General features: G+C 50.8%; 8 protein-coding genes across 8 annotated transcripts; 4 read left to right on the top strand and 4 right to left on the bottom strand.

The window, feature by feature from the left end:
- Positions 1-844: 844 nt before the first annotated feature.
- N7519_005308 (SWI/SNF chromatin-remodeling complex subunit SNF5) lies at positions 845-3,308 on the bottom strand (the record flags this gene model as incomplete). The annotated part of the gene is made up of 2 exons (XM_057292084.1): positions 845-1,261; positions 1,317-3,308. 2 exons carry the CDS (start codon positions 3,306-3,308, stop codon positions 845-847), a joined length of 2,409 nt encoding a protein of 802 aa, XP_057146895.1.
- Positions 3,309-4,213: 905 nt separating this feature from the next.
- N7519_005309 (endonuclease/exonuclease/phosphatase family protein) lies at positions 4,214-5,083 on the bottom strand (the record flags this gene model as incomplete). The annotated part of the gene is made up of 1 exon (XM_057292085.1): positions 4,214-5,083. One exon carries the CDS (start codon positions 5,081-5,083, stop codon positions 4,214-4,216), a length of 870 nt encoding a protein of 289 aa, XP_057146896.1.
- An 814-nt stretch (positions 5,084-5,897) lies between these two features.
- N7519_005310 (curved DNA-binding protein (42 kDa protein)) lies at positions 5,898-7,629 on the top strand. Its single transcript, XM_057292086.1, is given in 6 exon segments — positions 5,898-6,052; positions 6,189-6,272; positions 6,326-6,430; positions 6,504-6,565; positions 6,582-7,317; positions 7,378-7,629. The coding sequence occupies 6 exon segments, from the start codon at positions 6,025-6,027 to the stop codon at positions 7,563-7,565; spliced, it is 1,203 nt and encodes a 400-aa protein (XP_057146897.1). The 5' UTR covers positions 5,898-6,024; the 3' UTR covers positions 7,566-7,629.
- A 1,197-nt stretch (positions 7,630-8,826) lies between these two features.
- N7519_005311 (putative PHD finger domain protein) lies at positions 8,827-11,813 on the top strand (the record flags this gene model as incomplete). The annotated part of the gene is made up of 4 exons (XM_057292087.1): positions 8,827-8,851; positions 9,652-10,474; positions 10,528-11,208; positions 11,267-11,813. The coding sequence occupies 4 exons, from the start codon at positions 8,827-8,829 to the stop codon at positions 11,811-11,813; spliced, it is 2,076 nt and encodes a 691-aa protein (XP_057146898.1).
- A 68-nt stretch (positions 11,814-11,881) lies between these two features.
- Positions 11,882-12,610, top strand: N7519_005312 (uncharacterized protein; the record flags this gene model as incomplete). The annotated part of the gene is made up of 1 exon (XM_057292088.1): positions 11,882-12,610. The coding sequence occupies one exon, from the start codon at positions 11,882-11,884 to the stop codon at positions 12,608-12,610; it is 729 nt and encodes a 242-aa protein (XP_057146899.1).
- A 505-nt stretch (positions 12,611-13,115) lies between these two features.
- N7519_005313 (uncharacterized protein) lies at positions 13,116-14,752 on the bottom strand (the record flags this gene model as incomplete). Its single annotated transcript, XM_057292089.1, has 7 exons — positions 13,116-13,243; positions 13,318-13,855; positions 13,921-14,115; positions 14,183-14,363; positions 14,420-14,490; positions 14,541-14,607; positions 14,664-14,752. The coding sequence occupies 7 exons, from the start codon at positions 14,750-14,752 to the stop codon at positions 13,116-13,118; spliced, it is 1,269 nt and encodes a 422-aa protein (XP_057146900.1).
- Positions 14,753-14,821: 69 nt separating this feature from the next.
- On the bottom strand, positions 14,822-15,031 carry N7519_005314 (uncharacterized protein; the record flags this gene model as incomplete). Its single annotated transcript, XM_057292090.1, has 1 exon — positions 14,822-15,031. One exon carries the CDS (start codon positions 15,029-15,031, stop codon positions 14,822-14,824), a length of 210 nt encoding a protein of 69 aa, XP_057146901.1.
- A 211-nt stretch (positions 15,032-15,242) lies between these two features.
- Positions 15,243-17,165, top strand: N7519_005315 (dolichyl-P-Glc:Glc1Man(9)GlcNAc(2)-PP-dolichol alpha-1,3-glucosyltransferase ALG8; the record flags this gene model as incomplete). The annotated part of the gene is made up of 6 exons (XM_057292091.1): positions 15,243-15,319; positions 15,496-15,574; positions 15,635-15,828; positions 15,893-16,386; positions 16,449-16,588; positions 16,638-17,165. 6 exons carry the CDS (start codon positions 15,243-15,245, stop codon positions 17,163-17,165), a joined length of 1,512 nt encoding a protein of 503 aa, XP_057146902.1.
- Positions 17,166-17,742: the final 577 nt, after the last annotated feature.

Genomic DNA, 17,742 nt, shown 5'->3' on the forward strand with positions numbered 1-17,742 from the left:
AGACACACCTTCAATGGCCATTTATCTATGAGTCTCCAGCCAAGATCTTCGGGGCATAAACGTCTGGTATTGATCTTATTGCTGTTCTCAAAATCCAAATAAGTTGTGCGATTACTGCGCGGATCGTTCCCGTCGATATTCATATTCATATTCATATTCATATCCTGATTCCCATGTTATTTTCTATGGTTTCACAATTTCGTCCCCATCTTGTCTTCTGTTTCCTTGCAGTTAGTGATGGTTCGAGATGTATACCCCATCTGCCTTTTTTTTCTCTCTGCTTGAAGTTTACATCGGTCTTTTGCCCGAGATTTCACGAATGTCTCTCTCTCTTTGCGTATTCCCGTCAGATATATGCTTTCTATCTGTAAATGAATTGAACTTTGTTTCAAATTACTTCTTTACGTCGTATTGGGCATTGGAAATGGACAAGCTAAGTATTAGGCTGTTGTCTTGTACTCACATCTATCTATACCGACTCTCGACTAGTCCAGTCTTCCTCAAGCATAGCATGAATAGTCGCATCTCCAACCGCAGTGGCAATCCACAGCCCCCATGAGATATTTCCCTGGATACCCTTTTCAAAGAACAGCTTAGGAAAGCTTCCCTAGAGCTGAGAGATGGCGATCACAGCTACTGTGTAAGTCTTTCGGAAATAAAATAGTTGTGTACAGCGTGTAGTTGGCATCTACTCAACAGGCAGTATAAGGGGATTCTCGTGAGTCTGGAGAAGAAGTAGATGGATTGAATTGACCAAATGTGTAAAAAGAATATAAGCGATCTGAAAGAGAGGTGAAAGTAATCACACAAGACGCCGTTGTCATCACTTCATGAACGAAATTGACTATGGCTGAGATCCACTGGCTGGAGAGGGAGAGGCATGTGCTCCGGGGACCGCGGCAGTCCCGAGAGCTGGACTGGCACTCGCACTTCCGCCATCGGGGTTGCTACCACTACTAGCCTTTGCGAGCCGCTCTTCGACCCGCTCCTTGTGTTGCCGGTTGCGAAGATGGACTTCAAAGTTGTCCACTGTCATGCCCGGGCCCGGGGTGTACAGCTTTCCGGGGCAGTCGTGGCAACGGATACGGGGGAGGTATTGGTATTTGATATTTTGGCCAGCCTGGAGGTTGTTGGGATTCGCCACGGGGGCCAGGGTTTCAGTATCGACGGCGGAATAACGCATCACACCTTCGAAGGAATCGTTGGGGTGAGATTGTTTCAACTTGCTGAGACCGGCTGCCAGCCAGTTGGGTGGTGGGGGCTGCAGAGACACAGGGTCAGCCATGGGCCAAAAACTGGGGTTAAAATCTACTCACGCCAGGGACACCAGGCTGCGGAGGGTTCGGTGCATCAACAGCACCGGTTTGTTGGGGACGCGGGGGAGGATGAAGTCGGGATTGTTTATCGGACGGAGGTGCCATCGTGCGGGATGCTTGGCCTACGCTGGAGTGCGCAGATGCAATGCGTCTTCCGTTTCTCAGATCGACCAGCTTGTCGCGCGAAATCTTAAGTCTCACTATTAACTTATCAGAGTCATCCACACTCTCTTCTCGGTATTGCTGTCTTCGGGCCGAGACTCGGGGCTCGTGGTACACTGGTTCGGGAGTTGCAGATTGTCCAAGGCTGGCACGAAGCGCGGCATGAGCTGCGGACGCCGCACCTCGCATGCCTCTAGTACGAGCAGTTCCTTGTGCAAGGTTGGGCCCAATTGCAGGAGAGCCAACAGAGGAGTCGTCGCTATCGAACTCATCTGAGTCATCATCTCCCCGGTGTCCAGTCATTCCACGACGGCGGCTGGAACCGGTACGCTTAATCACATTGCTTTCATCCAGGGAGCCCACTGAGTTTGGTATCACGGATGAAACAATCATGGTACGAATCGTGCGTTGACGGTCCTTGAGATCTGGCAAAGCAGGACCACCGCGGCGGTTAATTGACCGTTTCTGGCGACGTTGCTCTCGAGATATTGAGATTTCGGTACGTTCGAGATCTGCCTCATTCAACTCATAAAGATAGGGCGTATGCTCCTTAGCAGATTGGTATGGTCGGAAGGCGGAAGCCACAGGTGTAGGGAGGAATGAGGTGTGGAGGTCTGGGTCCTCAATTGGACGGCCATCGAATGGGTGAGCGACAATGTACAAGGATTTGGTGAAGAGTTGGGACTGTTCGCGGATTGAATGGGCGATGGCGGTAGTGAATTCACCAGACAGTGATAAATCATCCGTCATGCATAATGCGAATTCTTCGGGAGAATTATTGGGATCATTGATATCCCACTCGAACTGGTCGATGAGGGTGTGTTGACCGATGGTGATGTTGAGCTTGATTGAAATGCGCATCTCATCGTTTTTGTACGCGGTGTAGGGTAATTGAGGATCAAGAGGGTCTTCGTGTATGTTGAGATGCGGGTAATAGTCTATCACCTGCTCCTGGATGCTCTGGGAGATCATTCTCGTCAAAGGGACCGAACTCTCTACCGCGAGCCCCAGGTCTTCAACCAGTTTCTCTGCAAACAAATCTGGAGACACAACACGATCATGAAGGTTCCACGTGAAAGTATCGCGGATCTTGACCTTTTCCCAATCGATGTCCAAGCGGATAGGGACCAGATCCTCAATCTGCTCGTTCTGCATCTTTGCGTCACGTCGTGAAATGCGTAATTCTCGCGTCTTTCTATTTCCGGGCCGGCGTCGATGAGTCGGGTAGAGAAGTTGAGGGTGTTGATTGCGAAGGTCGGTACGAGGGTTTCCAAATCCCTCATAGCCCACACCATACAATGCGGCTGGGTTTAACTGATTTTCGCGTCGTACAGCCAAATAGAAGTCGCGTTCCGCTCGCTTATTCTTCTGTATTTCCTGGCTCGGATTTTGCCAGGCAGCTGCGGCCGAGTGCTGGAATTCGCGATCAACGTACTGTTCCAGGAGAACCTTATCCAGTGGCGTTTCGCGGGCGCGTACAGCCATGGCCCCGGAGGCCTCTGTGGACTGAACAGCAGATCCATCACGAGATCTCTTTCTCGCGGGGCCATGCGTCCCATTTGAATGGGACGTACCATTGGAAACCTCACTGCCGGGTTCCGACGAGGCTGACACACCAGAGGCAGCTAGCATAGCCTTTGCGCTTTGCTTTCCCTCTGCAATTGTATCTGGCGTATGACCATTTGTTGATTGGTTTGTCCCAAGGTCGATGCTATCTGGACCTTGCTCCCCCGTGTCCGACGCGCCAGAGCTGTTCTGGACACCCGATGGAGGGTCCCCAAACGATTGCTCTGAGGGCAGCGAGCCAGCCGTCACTTCAGGGGATGGCATTGTGGGTGGTCTATTGAATGCGAAACGAACGTCTGACGCCACTCGTATAATCTTCGAAGCTCGGAGTGGCTCTCAACGCGACAGGGATAGGTTCGGGTCGGTTACCGTAGCATTATGGGATGGAACCTGTTCATGCGATCAAACCATCATTAGCAGATGCCTTCCGATAGTGGAATACACTATCCATCACCGTCGCGACCGTGCATCCAATGTCATCTGGGGGATGAGCTTGATGGATGGACGTGTCGCAACGGGCGCATGTCCCGAACACGCCACAAGTCAACCGTTAAGGGTGTGCAACAGGTTGAATAGGATATAATATGGAAATTATGGATAGGGAAACCAAATGGGAAGGAATCGAACATACCAGGGCCGAAGGGGAGAGAGCTGTCGCCGATGTTCCTTGAATGGACCAGTCGGGAGTTCCAGCGCAGAATCCGCTCCGGATCGGTTGGGGCCAAGTCAGCTGACCTTCTTCGTCAATCGATTGCGATTATCCCAATCGACGTGATTCTTTCCCAGGAGATTCCTTTAAATTGGGGGAGCTGTGGTAGTGTGTCTTTTAAAGCCGGGGTGAGGGTGAAAGAGGCAAAGGAGAAGGAGGGAGAGTACCCGTTACAAGTGTCCGCACCCGTCTAAGATTGTAAAGCAAAGAAACGCGCCATTCAATCTCTATGCCCAACAACCACAAGGTGATTATCAATTAAGGTATAAGGACTACTTTTAAGATATTTTGAGGTTATTCCCAATGTTCATCTATGCGCTCCAGACCAACCTATGACCCCGTTTACCAATTTTACATACGGTCATGTGACCCACGTGTGTGTTACATAATGTGACCTCGGAACTTCCATGGATGTCTTGGCATATTCATCGAAACTCATTGATAAAGTACCTATTCGGTCTTAGAGTGTCAAGTCCACAATAACAGCGCGGTGATCCGAGCTCAAAACACCATCGTCGAACCGATTCCCTAGCACTGCATATCCAATGACTGCCAATCTCTGGCCTTGAGCCCCGGTGGGTCTCACCAGAACATAGTCAATACGCGAAGCTGGCTCATCCTCGTACCCAAACCCAGTCCAAGTAATGTGGTTACCATATCGTCTCGGGCTTTCAACTTGCTTATATGCATCAAGCAAGCTTCTTGTCAACTCTTGGTAAGCTTCTTGGTTCTCTTCGCTGTTGAAATCGCCGGCCAAGAAAGTGCCCGAGATGAGCTTTGCGAATTTGTTCTGGCTGTATTCGGAAATTTTGTCGATAATGATACGTGCAGCCTCGAATCGAGACTGAGATCCCTGGTCATCAAGATGGGTGTTCATGGCAAGGACCGTGTTCCGACTGGTCCGATGAGTGAAGACACCGATGGTGACAATGCGGATAGAGGCCGCGTCCCAACTCTTGGACGGCGTTTCCGGTGTTTTGGATAGCCATACTGTCTCCCAGTGTAATAACTCCCACACTGCTGGTCTGTAAACGATGGGAGAGTATTCCCCAGCCTCGTGGCCATCGTCTCTCCCAACGCCGATATACTCCCATTCTGGTGTTTCGAGCTCTGCATCCTGATTCAATCCATCCAGGATATCACCAAGTTGGTTGTGAAGAACTTCTTGTAGGCAGAGAAAGCTTTCTGCACAATGACGAGTCTCGTATTCGAATTCATTCAACAGCAATTGTCTGCGCTCAGCCCAGGGCTGTTCGCCTTTGAACGGAGATGAGGTTGCATATCGGATATTATGTGTTAAAACCCGGATGGGAAGTTTTGTGGAACTCATAATGTGGAATACAGAAAACTTGATGATGGAACTACCAGCAATGGTGCGGGTACATCCATGGATAGCTCTATATCGTGGGTTTACAACGAGTGAGGGGAATGTTGCAATGCCTAAGGCTAGCACTATGCTCGAGACAAGCCACACAGGGCCCACCTTGGTCACGGTGTGGAGGTTACATATGTACGATGTACCGATGGAGGTATGTTACAGAGTATAAAGTCGTTTTGTATATAGGGACTGTGCTTTTCATGGGTATTCTACGGTTGGCGGCCAGTGATTCACCTATCTACAACTAAAACAAAGAAAGTTGTCGAGAAATCATGAGCTTGTTTAACAAACGGGACTTGAGCAAGTCAAATATATCCATACAATTGAATATTCGCTTCTTTGATTGTACTGGAATCATGGTCTGTATGGGGCTTTATGCTAACCTTTTGCTGACCCTCGCATAGCAAGAATCAGAATCTCGAAGAATGACAAGCCCAGGTTCATCGATATATCTCCAGGGATGTGTAAGAGGGGAAACGCTGGTCAGGTGAGGAGAAGCTACGGGGGATTGGAGTAGGAGGTCTGAGCGATCCTGGCGGAATCCGGGGTATCAGACACATTTACGGTCTATATGACAAAAAAAAGCAGTAAATCTAGCTAGATAAATTCTACTTACATGTTCTCTTAAGTCGAATCAATGGCGTCGTTCAAGTATGAAGTCAAGGGAGAGATTGCCATGACGTCTTCGGCAAAGCCCTAGGTAACAGGCCTGAAACATCAGGCGACCACCCAACCCCACCAACGCTAAACGCCCTCTCGACGCTCTGCACACGACTCGATCTCGGTCCATTCCTCTCCTCTAGCTTCACACGGGTTTACAATCCGAACACTTTTTTTGAAACCACTTGCATTTATTTGTTTATTACAGCTCCACGAGCTCAATTCACTTCACAATGGCGGAAGAGAAAGCACCCGAGGTTGGTATGTAAACTTCATGGAAAGCTCTGACGTTTGTGGGCACTGAGCCCAATATGGGCCATGAGCTCGCTGGCGCTCACCACAACAAAGAAAATATGTTCGATTCATAGACCGTGACTAATTATGCGATTCTTTCTAGATTACACCCTCAACAACCCCGATACCTTGACCAAGTACAAGACCGCTGCGCAAATTTCTCACAACGTTCTCGACGCTGTCTCCGGTATGTTGCGCAGGACTCCCAGTGTCTCATTTTGTGATCTAACTTTCGAATAGCTCTTTGCTTGGAGGGAGAGAAGATCGTCGAGATCTGTCAGAAGGGTGACAAGCTCCTCGAGGAGGAGATTGCCAAGGTCTACAAGGGCAAGAAGATTGTCAAGGGTTGGTCCAACCCCTTCTCTGCACAATCAGTGGCAGAAGAACCACATAAACTGATCATAACTTGTAAATTAAGGTATCTCTCACCCCACGACTGTCTCCCCTAGCTCCTATGTGACCCCCCTACACTCCTCTGGTGTCCGATGCCGCCGAGGCCGAGACTACTCTGAAGGCCGGCGAGGTCGTCAAGATCCAGCTTGGTGCTCAGATCGATGGATTCGGAACCATCGTTTGCGACATGGTGGTCGTTCCCAAGAAGGACTCCGCCAAGGAGCCTGTTACCGGCCGTGAGGCTGATCTCATTCTCGCTACTCACTACGCCAACGAGGTCCTCCTGCGCCTCATGGTTCCCCAGGGTCTGTTGGCTCAGGGTACCGACGAGGAGAAGAAAAAGGCCGCGGCCCAGAAGGCCCCTACTCAGGCCTACATGTCTTCTCTGCTCGAGAAGATCGCCAAGACCTACGACTGCAATGTCGTCGAGAACACCACCAGCTGGTTGTTCGGCCGCAACGAGATTGAGGGTGAGAAGAAGATCATCCTCTCTCCCGGTAACGGTGTCCGCGGTGACGGTGTCCCCGAGGTCGGCGAAGTTTGGGGTGTTGAGGTTGGCCTCAGTCTGGGATCCGGCAAGGTCAAGAACCTCGATCACCGTGCTACCCTGCACCGCCGTACCACCACCACTTACGGCCTGAAGCGCCCCAGCTCCCGCCAGACTCTGTCGGAGGTTGTCAAGAAGTTCGGTACTTTCCCCTTCAGCTTGCGCCAGCTTGAGGACGAGAAGGCCGCCAAGGTCGGTGTTGTTGAGTGTGTTCGTGGTGGTGTCCTGCGCCAGTACGAGCCCGCCGGCGAGACCGACGGTTCCCCTGTCTCTCGTCTGCTGAGCACCGTTGGTAAGTACCATTGAATTTGCGTGGAGATTATTTTGACCCATAAGCTAACCCCACTCACAGCCATCACCAAGAACGGTCTCACCAAGCTCGCTGCTGCCAAGCCTGTCGATCTCGAGCAGATCAAGTCTGACAAGAAGCTCGAGGATGAGGAGATTCTCAAGATCCTTGAGCAGCCCCTTGCCCGCTCTACCGGCAACAAGAAGAACAAGAGCAAGAAGAAGACCAAGACCACCGGCGGTGATGAGTAAATATGAGTCAATGCTCTCAACAATCTTCCCTGGCCATCATTTTCATGCAATACACTTTTGATATAGTGTAGGACGATTTGTCCACTCTGAATTCAAAACAGATATCCAATGACGAGCCTCACTGCAGGTCATACGAAATCTATCCAAAAACAAAAGAGAAGCACTTGATTTTTCCAATGACATGCGACAGGGCTGGCAATGCCAACCCATTTCTGGAAACCTCGGTATATACTTTATCGACGAGCTTGGTGCTGGGAGATCTCCTTCTTGTGCTTTTCCTTGGAGGCCTGTCTGTCTTGTATGTAGCAATTGGAGCAGACTCCGAGGACCAAATCAAGACGTTGCCAGTCTGTACTCGTGTGCACTGTAAATGTACAAGACGTTCTATTGAGACACTAGCCGTTGTAATGCTCCATTACTTCCGTATATGCTTGTCCATGTCGAATCTCACCGTAATTGTTCGAGGCAGCTCATCGCTCGAGGACAAGATCGAAGATCGACCAGAGACATGTGGAGACCTCGACTGCTCGAGAGAAGGACAATGTCTAAATGTTTATAGGTGAGTCTTCCCTGGCTTTCTTTCGGAGTATGTAATGGTATAAGACTATCCTAAGCTAACTATTTGGATGATGTTTGTCTACTGGCTGCCAATAACAGGGAACCAGTCAACTTGCTGGTCTGTGTAGAGCCTTGATGCAGCAATATAATCAGGACCTTCGTCTCGTTCCTGTTGTTGAGGTCCCAGGAGACACACGGTAAGCTCGGCTTTTCGCGTATCCGGAGAGAACATACTATCCTAGAGCCATTTACCCGTGAGACCTGCATACAATGGTGAATCCAAAGTCTGTCTACCTGTACGGGTGCCTGACGCATTGTCTACATGGCCATATTAGGTCCAATAGAGCTAAGGGTGAGCAGCCATTGAAGGTTTATACACAGGCAGCCTCGTCTCAACAGATCAATAGGTCAATAGATCAATATAAAAGCTATTGTTCTCCGTAGGCACCCTCAAGGGAGACACCCTGGTAGCACGGGGTCTCGAGGTAAAAGCGTGAGTCACCTGGACGGCTGTCTCATTCGATTGTTGTCTATTGTGCCCGTTTGCTGTCTCAAACAGAACAATAGACTTGTCCTAAAAGGGAAAGCCCCCCTGCCCCCCAATTCTCGCAGAGTATTTATTTCTCCCACCCTCCCATCTTCTTCTTCCTTTCTTCTCTCCTCTTCCCCACGTTCAATCCATTTCGTTACCTTCGCGTTAAAAATGGATACCGTGCGTGCTACTGTGCGTCGCGTCTCGAAGCGTCTTCTCAACAAGAAGAGTAAGTGATGACCCTCCATCTATCCCAGTCCCCTCCCCCGATATCCAGTCACGCCTGTGACGCGGGTATCATGTCTCCTCTGTTCATACTGGAGGATTACCCCATGCCATGTCTCTCTGTATCATGCTGCCCTGTCACAATCCCCGATCCCCAATCCCCAGTCCCCAGTCCCCGGTCTATGTCACCATGGCACCATGGCACCTTGTCCCTACTCCCATTGTGACTGAGGTGCAACACCTCATCTGCCTCTGGACCTGTGCATTTGTCTGGCAAAGACGAGTGGCACTTCTCCCTGGCCCAGTCCCCCAACTCATGTCACCATTGCACCATGTCCTTACTCTCATTGTGACTGAGGTGCAACACCTCATCTACCTCTCGACATGTACATTCCTCGGGCGAAGGCGAGTGGCACTTCCATGTCACTTCTCTCGTGTCTTGAATTATCTTGTCATTGGTCCGGTCACTTATGAGACGGAATGTGCTCTGTCATTTGGTTCACTGAGCCTTGGAGCGGATGAAACAACATGCTTCCCTCCCCTTTCCCCAACAAGTTCAACCACTTATACTATTGACACTACCATTCCCTTTTCCTCACTTTCATGTGAATCATACTTGCTCTATCTATCCCACTGATCTGATCAATGATCTGATCACTTCTGGGATTGGGAAGAACGAGATGTTGCATCTTTCAGGTGAAACTGAGAGATTACCCCACATTTTTTATTATCACTTCCGACATGAGAACAAACACTGACTGTTTCAAATAGCCGAAGCCGAAAAGGCATCCAAGGAAAAGCAAAATGCAGCAGCTGCTGAGTACGTTGACCCCAAGAAGTTAGGGCATGGAGTGCGTGGCACTAACCCTACCAGACCCGTTCCGCCTGCCCCTACGGGGTCCACTCAGTCCGAACGCCGCCAGGGCTCTTCCCAACCCGCGCAACGACGGAAGCTTCAGAAGAAGCCCCCGGGCCCTTCGAAGCCCATAAATAACAATTATCGGACAATGAGACCGATTGGGGAATACCCATCGATTACGGAGTACCGAGCTGCTGGCGTGACTCCTCCTTCTGAACGGCCCCACCGCGTCGCGACCGTGCCGACCAACGTCCCGCGCGACGAAGCTGAACGCCTTTCCCCCATTAGCGAGGTCGAGGGCCTGACGGCCGACAAGAGTCATGTTGAGATCGCTGAAGAAGCGGCACTTGCCTCAATCTCGAGTGGAGTCCAGACCCTGGCCGATGAGGCCATTCGCAGCGTTACCACCAGGGCCGATGCGGCCACTCCTACCCTCTCAAGCGCGGACGACACCAACAAGTATGTCACCGTGCTGATGTCTCTTCCTTTGCGCCCCTCCGACAAATATGACGTTCCCAAACTCCGGGCCGTCATCAAGTACGCCATAATCCACGCAACCAACAACGGCAATGAGGCGTCTGCCCTGGCCCTTCTTTACTTCTGGTCCAATGCTGTGGATGATGAATTCCAACTCTCTTTGGTCGCCAACATCTCCAAGGGCGACGAAGGCGACGATCAACTTCGACTTGCCCTCCAATCTGTCCTCAACAACTCTATTCCAGATGCCCACAAGTGGTATCAGAAATACATCCGTGCTACCGCCAATGCAGCCGTCATTCCCCCCGCAGTGAATCAAGCCTGCCATCTGCCGACTCTGTTGACGCAGAGCCCAGCTTCAAGGTCTCTGACATTTATCGCGACACCAGTGGTCCTCGGGTTGAGGAGAATTTCCTGAGTGGCAAGTCGAATACCGCTCCGCTCAAACGACCCAAGAAGCCATGCCGAGTCAATGAGAATGCCTACAAGCGTAAGCGCAAATGGGAAATGGATCCTGACCATGAGGGAAAGATGCGAGCCGTGCGTGCTCGTCTTCAAGCCGAGTCTTACTCGGAAGCAGTCGTCCGGTACAGTGCAATTCGAACTCGGATTGGACCCCCAGACGCCATCCAGCATCCCTACAACATGGACAACATTGACACCGGTGTCGACGGGGACATGGAAGAGATCAATCGTTCGCGTTCCCTTCCTGCGCCAGGTTCTATCCTCGATATCCCTGTCGTCAAAGGTCCGGAGCCCGAGGCTCCTTCTGTTTATTCCCCATCTGCTTCGCTTATCGGTCGCAAGACTGCGAAGCCCGTCTCGCGACGCCAGAAAGAGAAGGCCAAAGTCCCTGAGATCCCACAGCGTGCACGGTCGCTCTCTGTTGATACCACTGTCTCAAGTCTTTCTTCGCTTTCCAATTCTGCTTACTCGGTCCGATTTAACGACTGGACTGGCGGCCACGAGCCACGCCAAATGCCAAATTCTATGTATGTGATCTCTTGGCGTGACTTGGCCAGTTCTACGTGCTAACATGACACCTCACAGTGAACCCCCCGAGAACAGCGACGATTGCCACCAATGTGGAAAAGGTGGTGATCTACTCTGCTGCGACACATGCATTAATTCGTACCATTTCGACTGCTTGGACCCTCCCTTGGATCCCAAGAATCCTCCGCAGGGAGAGTGGCACTGCCCCAAGTGCTCCATCCGCAACAGTTTCTCCACCTTGATCGCACACTCGAAACATTACAAGAAGACCGAGTTCCAACCTCCCCAGGATGTCAAGGAACATTTCGATGGAGTGGATGAAGGAGTCGTCTTTGAAAATGAATATGCCCGGAATTTGAAGCACCAACGCTACTACAAGCCCGCGCCCCACCTGCCGCGGCTGACTAAACCACCCAAGCAGGACGGCCCTGTCACTTACGCGAATCCCATGCTTCTCCGAGAATACGACAACAAGGGAGACTGCATCCGCTGCTCCAAGTGTGGTTTTACATCCCAAGGTACACGTCCCATTATCACTTGCGACTACTGTCCCTGCCGTTTCCATCTGGATTGTCTTGATCCTCCCCGCGCCAATCCCCCCTAACCCCAAGGTCGGGTGGATGTGTCCTAACCATGTCACTCCTGACGATATGATTGCCACCAAGGAGATTAATGGCAGCAACGAGCGTACGCGCCGTGTTCGCCGAACCAAGAACATGGCGTACATTGATTGTGACATCATGCTTCCTGACGACCCCAATCAAAGTCTGTTTGACGAAGACTGGAGAGAAACGGGCCCGTTTCCTTGGAGGCGATGTTTGTTTGAACTTCATCACTGCCGTCAAAAATGATCACCGAGAGCGTGAAAATGAGTATGCCCGAACTGTCGAACGCAAGTGCTTGGACTTGACCAAGCAACTCACCAATGAATACCTCAACCGTGCTGAAACCGCCGGGATTTCCAACAACCTTACCGAGAAGGGTCTTCCCGCAGAATTCACCCAGAATGTTTCTTCCGCTGTTAACACTATGATTGCCGGTGCTCCTGTTTCCACCGAAGAATTTGACGCTGCCACTGCCCTCCTTGGCATGGCTACCAGCCAGCCTCCTGCTGTCGGCGAAGGTCACATCGCCGAAGCTGCCGGGCCTGCCTCGCCCGTTGCTCAGAAGCCTCTCTCCCGCATTGACGAGGAGTCCACCTTGGGCTCTTCTCACGCTGCCACCTCTCCCCCTCCCGAGGCCCCTCACCCTGCCAAGGCATCCTCGGATGCCGAGGAGTCCCACGACTCCGAGCTTCTCCCTCGGATCCCTGTGTTCAAGCGGAACAAGCGATCCCGCCCCGATGACCATGGATCGGCCGGAGAGCCGGCGCAGAAGCGCCAATACACCAAGTCCAAGTGAGCCACCCGGCTCTTTTAATTCAATGCGCGCATAAAAGGTCCCGGCGTTTTGAATTTTCAGGGATTTGTTTTATGTTCTTCCAATTTCGCGGTCGCCGAAAGGCGATCGTCAATTTTCTTGAATCTGTTTCTCCGAGCTGCCCGGCCACGCCTTCTTTCAATGTTGTTTCTATCTTGCCTTTTTTTCAAAAAAAAAAAAAATTTTGCGTGGCCGGGTAGCTCGGAGAAAGTGTACGATAGCATGGGCCAAAGGCCAAATGAATATTTGCAATTTCACTTTTCTCTTACTTGTAGATGTAATTACTCTCAGAGTTTCATGAACGTAATGATATTCGTACTCTACATAACTTCCCCCGGAAGAATAAATTCTGGTGGCTCGCCTCCAGGCAGAGCCCACTTGTGAATATTATGAATATCCCCCCACTTCCCATCAACAATAACTCAAGACGACACAGATTCAGATGGCACGGGGGTTGGGAGGGGAAGGAAGGGACAGGACGGGACGCTTAAAGGAACTTCTTGGGCATGTTGGCCCGGCGACGCTTGTAGATGACGTAGGAGATCACGAGGAGCACCTGGAACGCGATCAGCAAGAAGATGAAGAAGCCCATGCGAGGGCTGGAGGCCGTGATGACTATAAGATGAGGAAAAAAAAGGCAATTAGCAGACCGAACAAATGAATCATCTGAACAAAGCAAGCGGACTTACCACTCAGCAGGTGACCCTGCAGGTTCTCGCTCAAGCTGAGGTGGGAGGAGCGCAGCGTCTCGTGGAGCTGGTTGAAGCGTCCACTGTAGTCCTTGCTCTGGAGGTCGTTCTGGATGACCTGGAGAAGCTGCTCGAGGCGAGAGAGTCGGGTGTCGAACTGGGCGAATTGGCGGTCCTGGGCCAGGGACTTCTGGAGAAGCTCTGCGTAGCGCTGCTCGGCCTTCTGGGCCTGGTTCTTCAGCTCCTGGAGGATGGTGTTGGTGGCCTTGCCAGTCAGCTGGACGCGACCGCTGAGGTCGGCAATCTGGACAGCCAAGCCGTTCATTGTGCCTTCTGTGCCAGAGTTGACTATGGGTTGAGCAGGCTGGTCAGGAACTTGATTGGAGATTGGCTGCTGGGGGGTGCTGCCTTGGTTGGAGGGGATTGTCGAGCCCTGGCCTGTGGCGGACTCGAGGATGAACTTGAAGATCTCGAATGAGTCTGGATTTTCGGGAGTGGCTGCTGTGATGCCGAAGGTGTTTCCAGCGGGCAGGGCGACCTGCTCAGGTTAGTACGATAAATTCGGCCTCAACATGGTCTCAGTGCGACACGGTGTATACATACCTTGTTGGTAGAAAAGCAAAGCTTGTCGTCAATGGTGACTTCAAAGATGGAGCTGGTGTACTTGAGTTTCACAATAGATGGACGGCCTAGGTTACGGTAAGAGTAGTCACAGTGGCCAAAGGCTAAGGTGTCTGGGCTGTTGTGGCTTTTGTAATCGATGGTACCGTCGTTCAGGAATCCACGGACACTGCCGCCCTATGGGGGAGGTTAGTAATGACTTGATAAATACGCCGCGACAATACGCGACGAGGTCAATACACACTCTTCCACCATGCGTATCGATTACCAGAGCAAAGCCGTCGAATTGGCCCACAGTATAGATACTCGAGGTACCAATACGGGACTGGCCGTCCTTGGTATACCATAGTTGCAGGATTCCACCCGCTCGTTCTGGTCCGCTTGCTCGGAATTGGAATTCTGCTGACCATTCCGACTGAGTGACTCTAAATCCATGTTATTATCCGGTGTCCGGTATCACGGTTCGAAGCGGTTCACTTACGGACTTTGTGCCCAAGCTGATCCCCGTGTGTTTCCAGGGTACGGTGGCGTTAAGATGAGCTTGTCTGATAGCTATACGGCTGTTAGATCAGTTCGGCCACAATTCCGGCAGGCCGACTCACAACGTGTGGTTCATGGCCCTCTCCTCCAATTGCCCATCCGGGGATAGAATCCTGGTTTGGTGATATCCTGGTCTGGGGTCAGATAACCATAACGCAAAGACTGAGCATGGACATTGTACTAACGTTTGACCAGTGCCAAAGCTTGAGCTTTCAATAATCTGGGCTGTGGCCCCTGCGGCAAGCAATACCAGGGAAGCTAATGTTTTCATCATGTTGTGTGGCTTGACAATTGGTGGAGCTTGATGTTGATATGGATTGGCGGAAGTTTCGCACAGCAGCTATCAGCGCTTGCTATGGACTGGATCACGGTCGCAGTTCCGATTGCAAAGGCTGGAGACAACACTAGTGGTGATCCAACCGACAACAACAGCAATAACGCAGAGGCGGGCCTCCTTTGCAATAACAGCGGCCGATGGCGAGAAATCGATGAAGTGATGGAGCTGTACACTATTGAGAATGGTGTGGCGGATTCCGACGTCTGTGAAGTCCATACGGAGAGAACGTTCCCTTTTGACGCTATGCGCTGAATTGACTATCTGTCCTTCTGCGCAGGTGTTTAGCTCCTGATTTGACCTCCGCATCTGGTCACGTGTTCTCAAATAACATGCGGAGGAAGCTAATCATTTCACCGATTTGCGCATTCTCGCGTCTTACGTCTTCTCGGCTTTCAACATCGCTACACCACCATGCGCAAGAGCTCCAATGGCTGACCTCTACCCTTCATTGGCACAATGCGCTGTCGTTGCAGCTGCCTTCAAGGTTCTGCTCTTCCCCGCATAGTAAGTCCGTCCCACTTGCTTCACCGCAGCAAAAAATATCGGGAAGACAGGTTCGAAGATATCGAGCAATCACTGCAAAAGCTGCTGAAATCTGACGAGGGCATTTGAAGGGACCCGGGAACTGGACATTGGGTTTACAAATGAGCTTTGCTAACATGCTTTTCTTTGTGTTGCAGCAAGTCGACCGATTTTGAGGTCCATCGCAACTGGCTCGCTATCACCCATTCTCTCCCCATCCAAGAATGGTACTATGAAGTATGTTCGGTCGGGCGCATGATTCTTGGCCGAGTACAATGTTGACTTAGATCGGTTTAGAAATCCTCGGAATGGACGCTCGATTACCCCCCGTTCTTTGCAGCCTTCGAGTGGCTGATGTCGCAGGCTGCTGCATACGCAGACCCTGCAATGTTGGTTGTGAAGAACCTCGGTTATGAATCCTGGCAGACTGTCTACTTTCAAAGAGCAACTGTGATTTTGACGGAGCTAGTCCTTGTCTATGCGCTGAGTCGGTATGGCACTCGATCTTGTTTTTCTTGTTGGTGTTGCAATGGAATTCTGACTGCTATTCGATAGATTTGTCAAATCCGTTCCTTTGCCGAACAAGCAGGCTGCGCATGTGGCCAGTCTTTCCATCCTACTATCCCCCGGTCTCCTCATCATCGATCATATCCACTTCCAATACAATGGCTTCATGTATGGGATCCTGATCCTATCAATTGTCCTGGCCCGCAAGCAATCGACTCTTCTCTATAGCGGTATCCTCTTCGCGGTGCTGCTATGCATGAAGCACATATACCTCTACCTCTCCCTCGCCTACTTCGTCTATCTGCTGCGCACCTATTGTCTTAGTCTCAAATCGATTTTCCGGCCCCGATTTGGTAATATTTTCAAACTTGGATTCTGCGTGGTGGGCGTTTTTGCAATCGCCTTCGGGCCATTTGCGCAATGGGGACAATTGCTGCAGCTCAAGGACAGGCTGTTTCCGTTTTCGAGAGGGCTGTGTCACGCATACTGGGCGCCAAATATCTGGGCGATGTACTCCTTCGCTGATCGAGTATTGATTTTCCGTGAGTAGTTTCTATCTCCCCCAGCGCTCGCGACGTATGGGCTTCTCTGACAATCTCTGCAGTTGCTCCACGGCTAGGACTTCCCGTCAACGCTGAAGCTCTGAACAGCGTCACACGAGGACTGGTAGGAGATACCTCTTTTGCCGTCCTTCCTGAGGTTACAAAAGAACACACCTTCATCCTGACCTTCTTGTTCCAACTGGTATGTGTCCCCTGTCTTGTGCTTTTGGCTTTCTCTCACAGTTGTTTAGGTTCCTCTCATCAAAGTCTGGTTCAACCCAGGCTGTTGGGACACTTTTGTTGGCGCAATCACCCTCTGCGGCTATGCATCATTCCTCTTCGGCTGGCATGTGCACGAGAAAGCCATTCTCCTCATTATCATCCCATTCAGTCTCATCGCCCTCAAGGACCGTCGGTACTTCAGCGCCTTCAGACCTCTGGCGGTTGCGGGGCATGTCTCACTGTTCCCGCTGCTATTTACAGCAGCTGAATTCCCCCTCAAGACTATCTATACAGTCATGTGGTTGGTGCTGTTCCTCTTCGTCTTCGACCGAATCGCACCTGTCCCCGAGCGGCCCCGAATTTTCCTATTCGACCGGCTTTCGCTGCTCTACTTGACCATCTCTATTCCTCTGATTATCTACTGCTCCCTAGGCCACCAGTTGATATTCGGATGGGACCGGCTAGAGTTCCTGCCATTGATGTTCATGAGCAGTTATTGTGCCCTCGGAGTTGTTGGAAGCTGGGTTGGGTTCATGGTTGTTTATTTTACAGCTTAGATTTGTTAAGCTAGCTCAAATGATAGTTTATTTTCTATCTTTAGCCGTCAATTATGAACTACAAACTGCTTCGGGTTATTTAAGGTGACTTTGGGATTCACTTAGGTCCCGAGGTGTAGAATGTTTGCATTGTTTGTTTCCACGTGGATAAGACCCACGGATCACGGAGTCTATTCTCGCACTAGGCCTAATCTAGTTAGCGCTCCTTCATCCATGGTTGGCCTGCAGGCAAATGCAGGTCGGATAGAAACATGGGGAAGAATCTGTTTTCCATTCTTACATTCTAGGATTGTAATGGCGATGTTTGCGTAAATATGTAGGCATATTTCTATCTCTTTGGCCTATTGGGCAGGATGATTGTCTCTCTATCAACATGTATGTTTACAGCATATATATTTCCGCAGGTGTGGAATTTCTCTTCTAGGCATGCATTTATTCAAGTGCTTTCACTTTCTACTAGTGATTAACAAGCTATTCTAGGACAATCTACCAAGGGCAATTACAGGTAACCAGTTCTAAAAGCAGAAAAATATAAAATATGCACACCTAATGACTATAAGTGGCGGCTATACCTGGG

The sequence above is a fragment of the Penicillium mononematosum genome (genome assembly GCF_028829835.1).
Source record: "Penicillium mononematosum strain IBT 11891 chromosome Unknown utg000003l:1.0-8172316.0:1.0-8177699.0, whole genome shotgun sequence".
Taxonomy (NCBI): Eukaryota; Fungi; Ascomycota; class Eurotiomycetes; order Eurotiales; family Aspergillaceae; genus Penicillium; species Penicillium mononematosum.

Bases quoted from the DNA above. Each gene is read 5' to 3' on its own strand.
- N7519_005310 (XM_057292086.1), top strand. From the start codon at position 6,025: ATGGCGGAAGAGAAAGCACCCGAGGTTG. The intron at 6,431-6,503 runs GTTGGTCCAACC...TTGTAAATTAAG, and splicing joins GGGCAAGAAGATTGTCAAGG to GTATCTCTCACCCCACGACT. The intron at 7,318-7,377 runs GTAAGTACCATT...CCCCACTCACAG, and splicing joins TCGTCTGCTGAGCACCGTTG to CCATCACCAAGAACGGTCTC.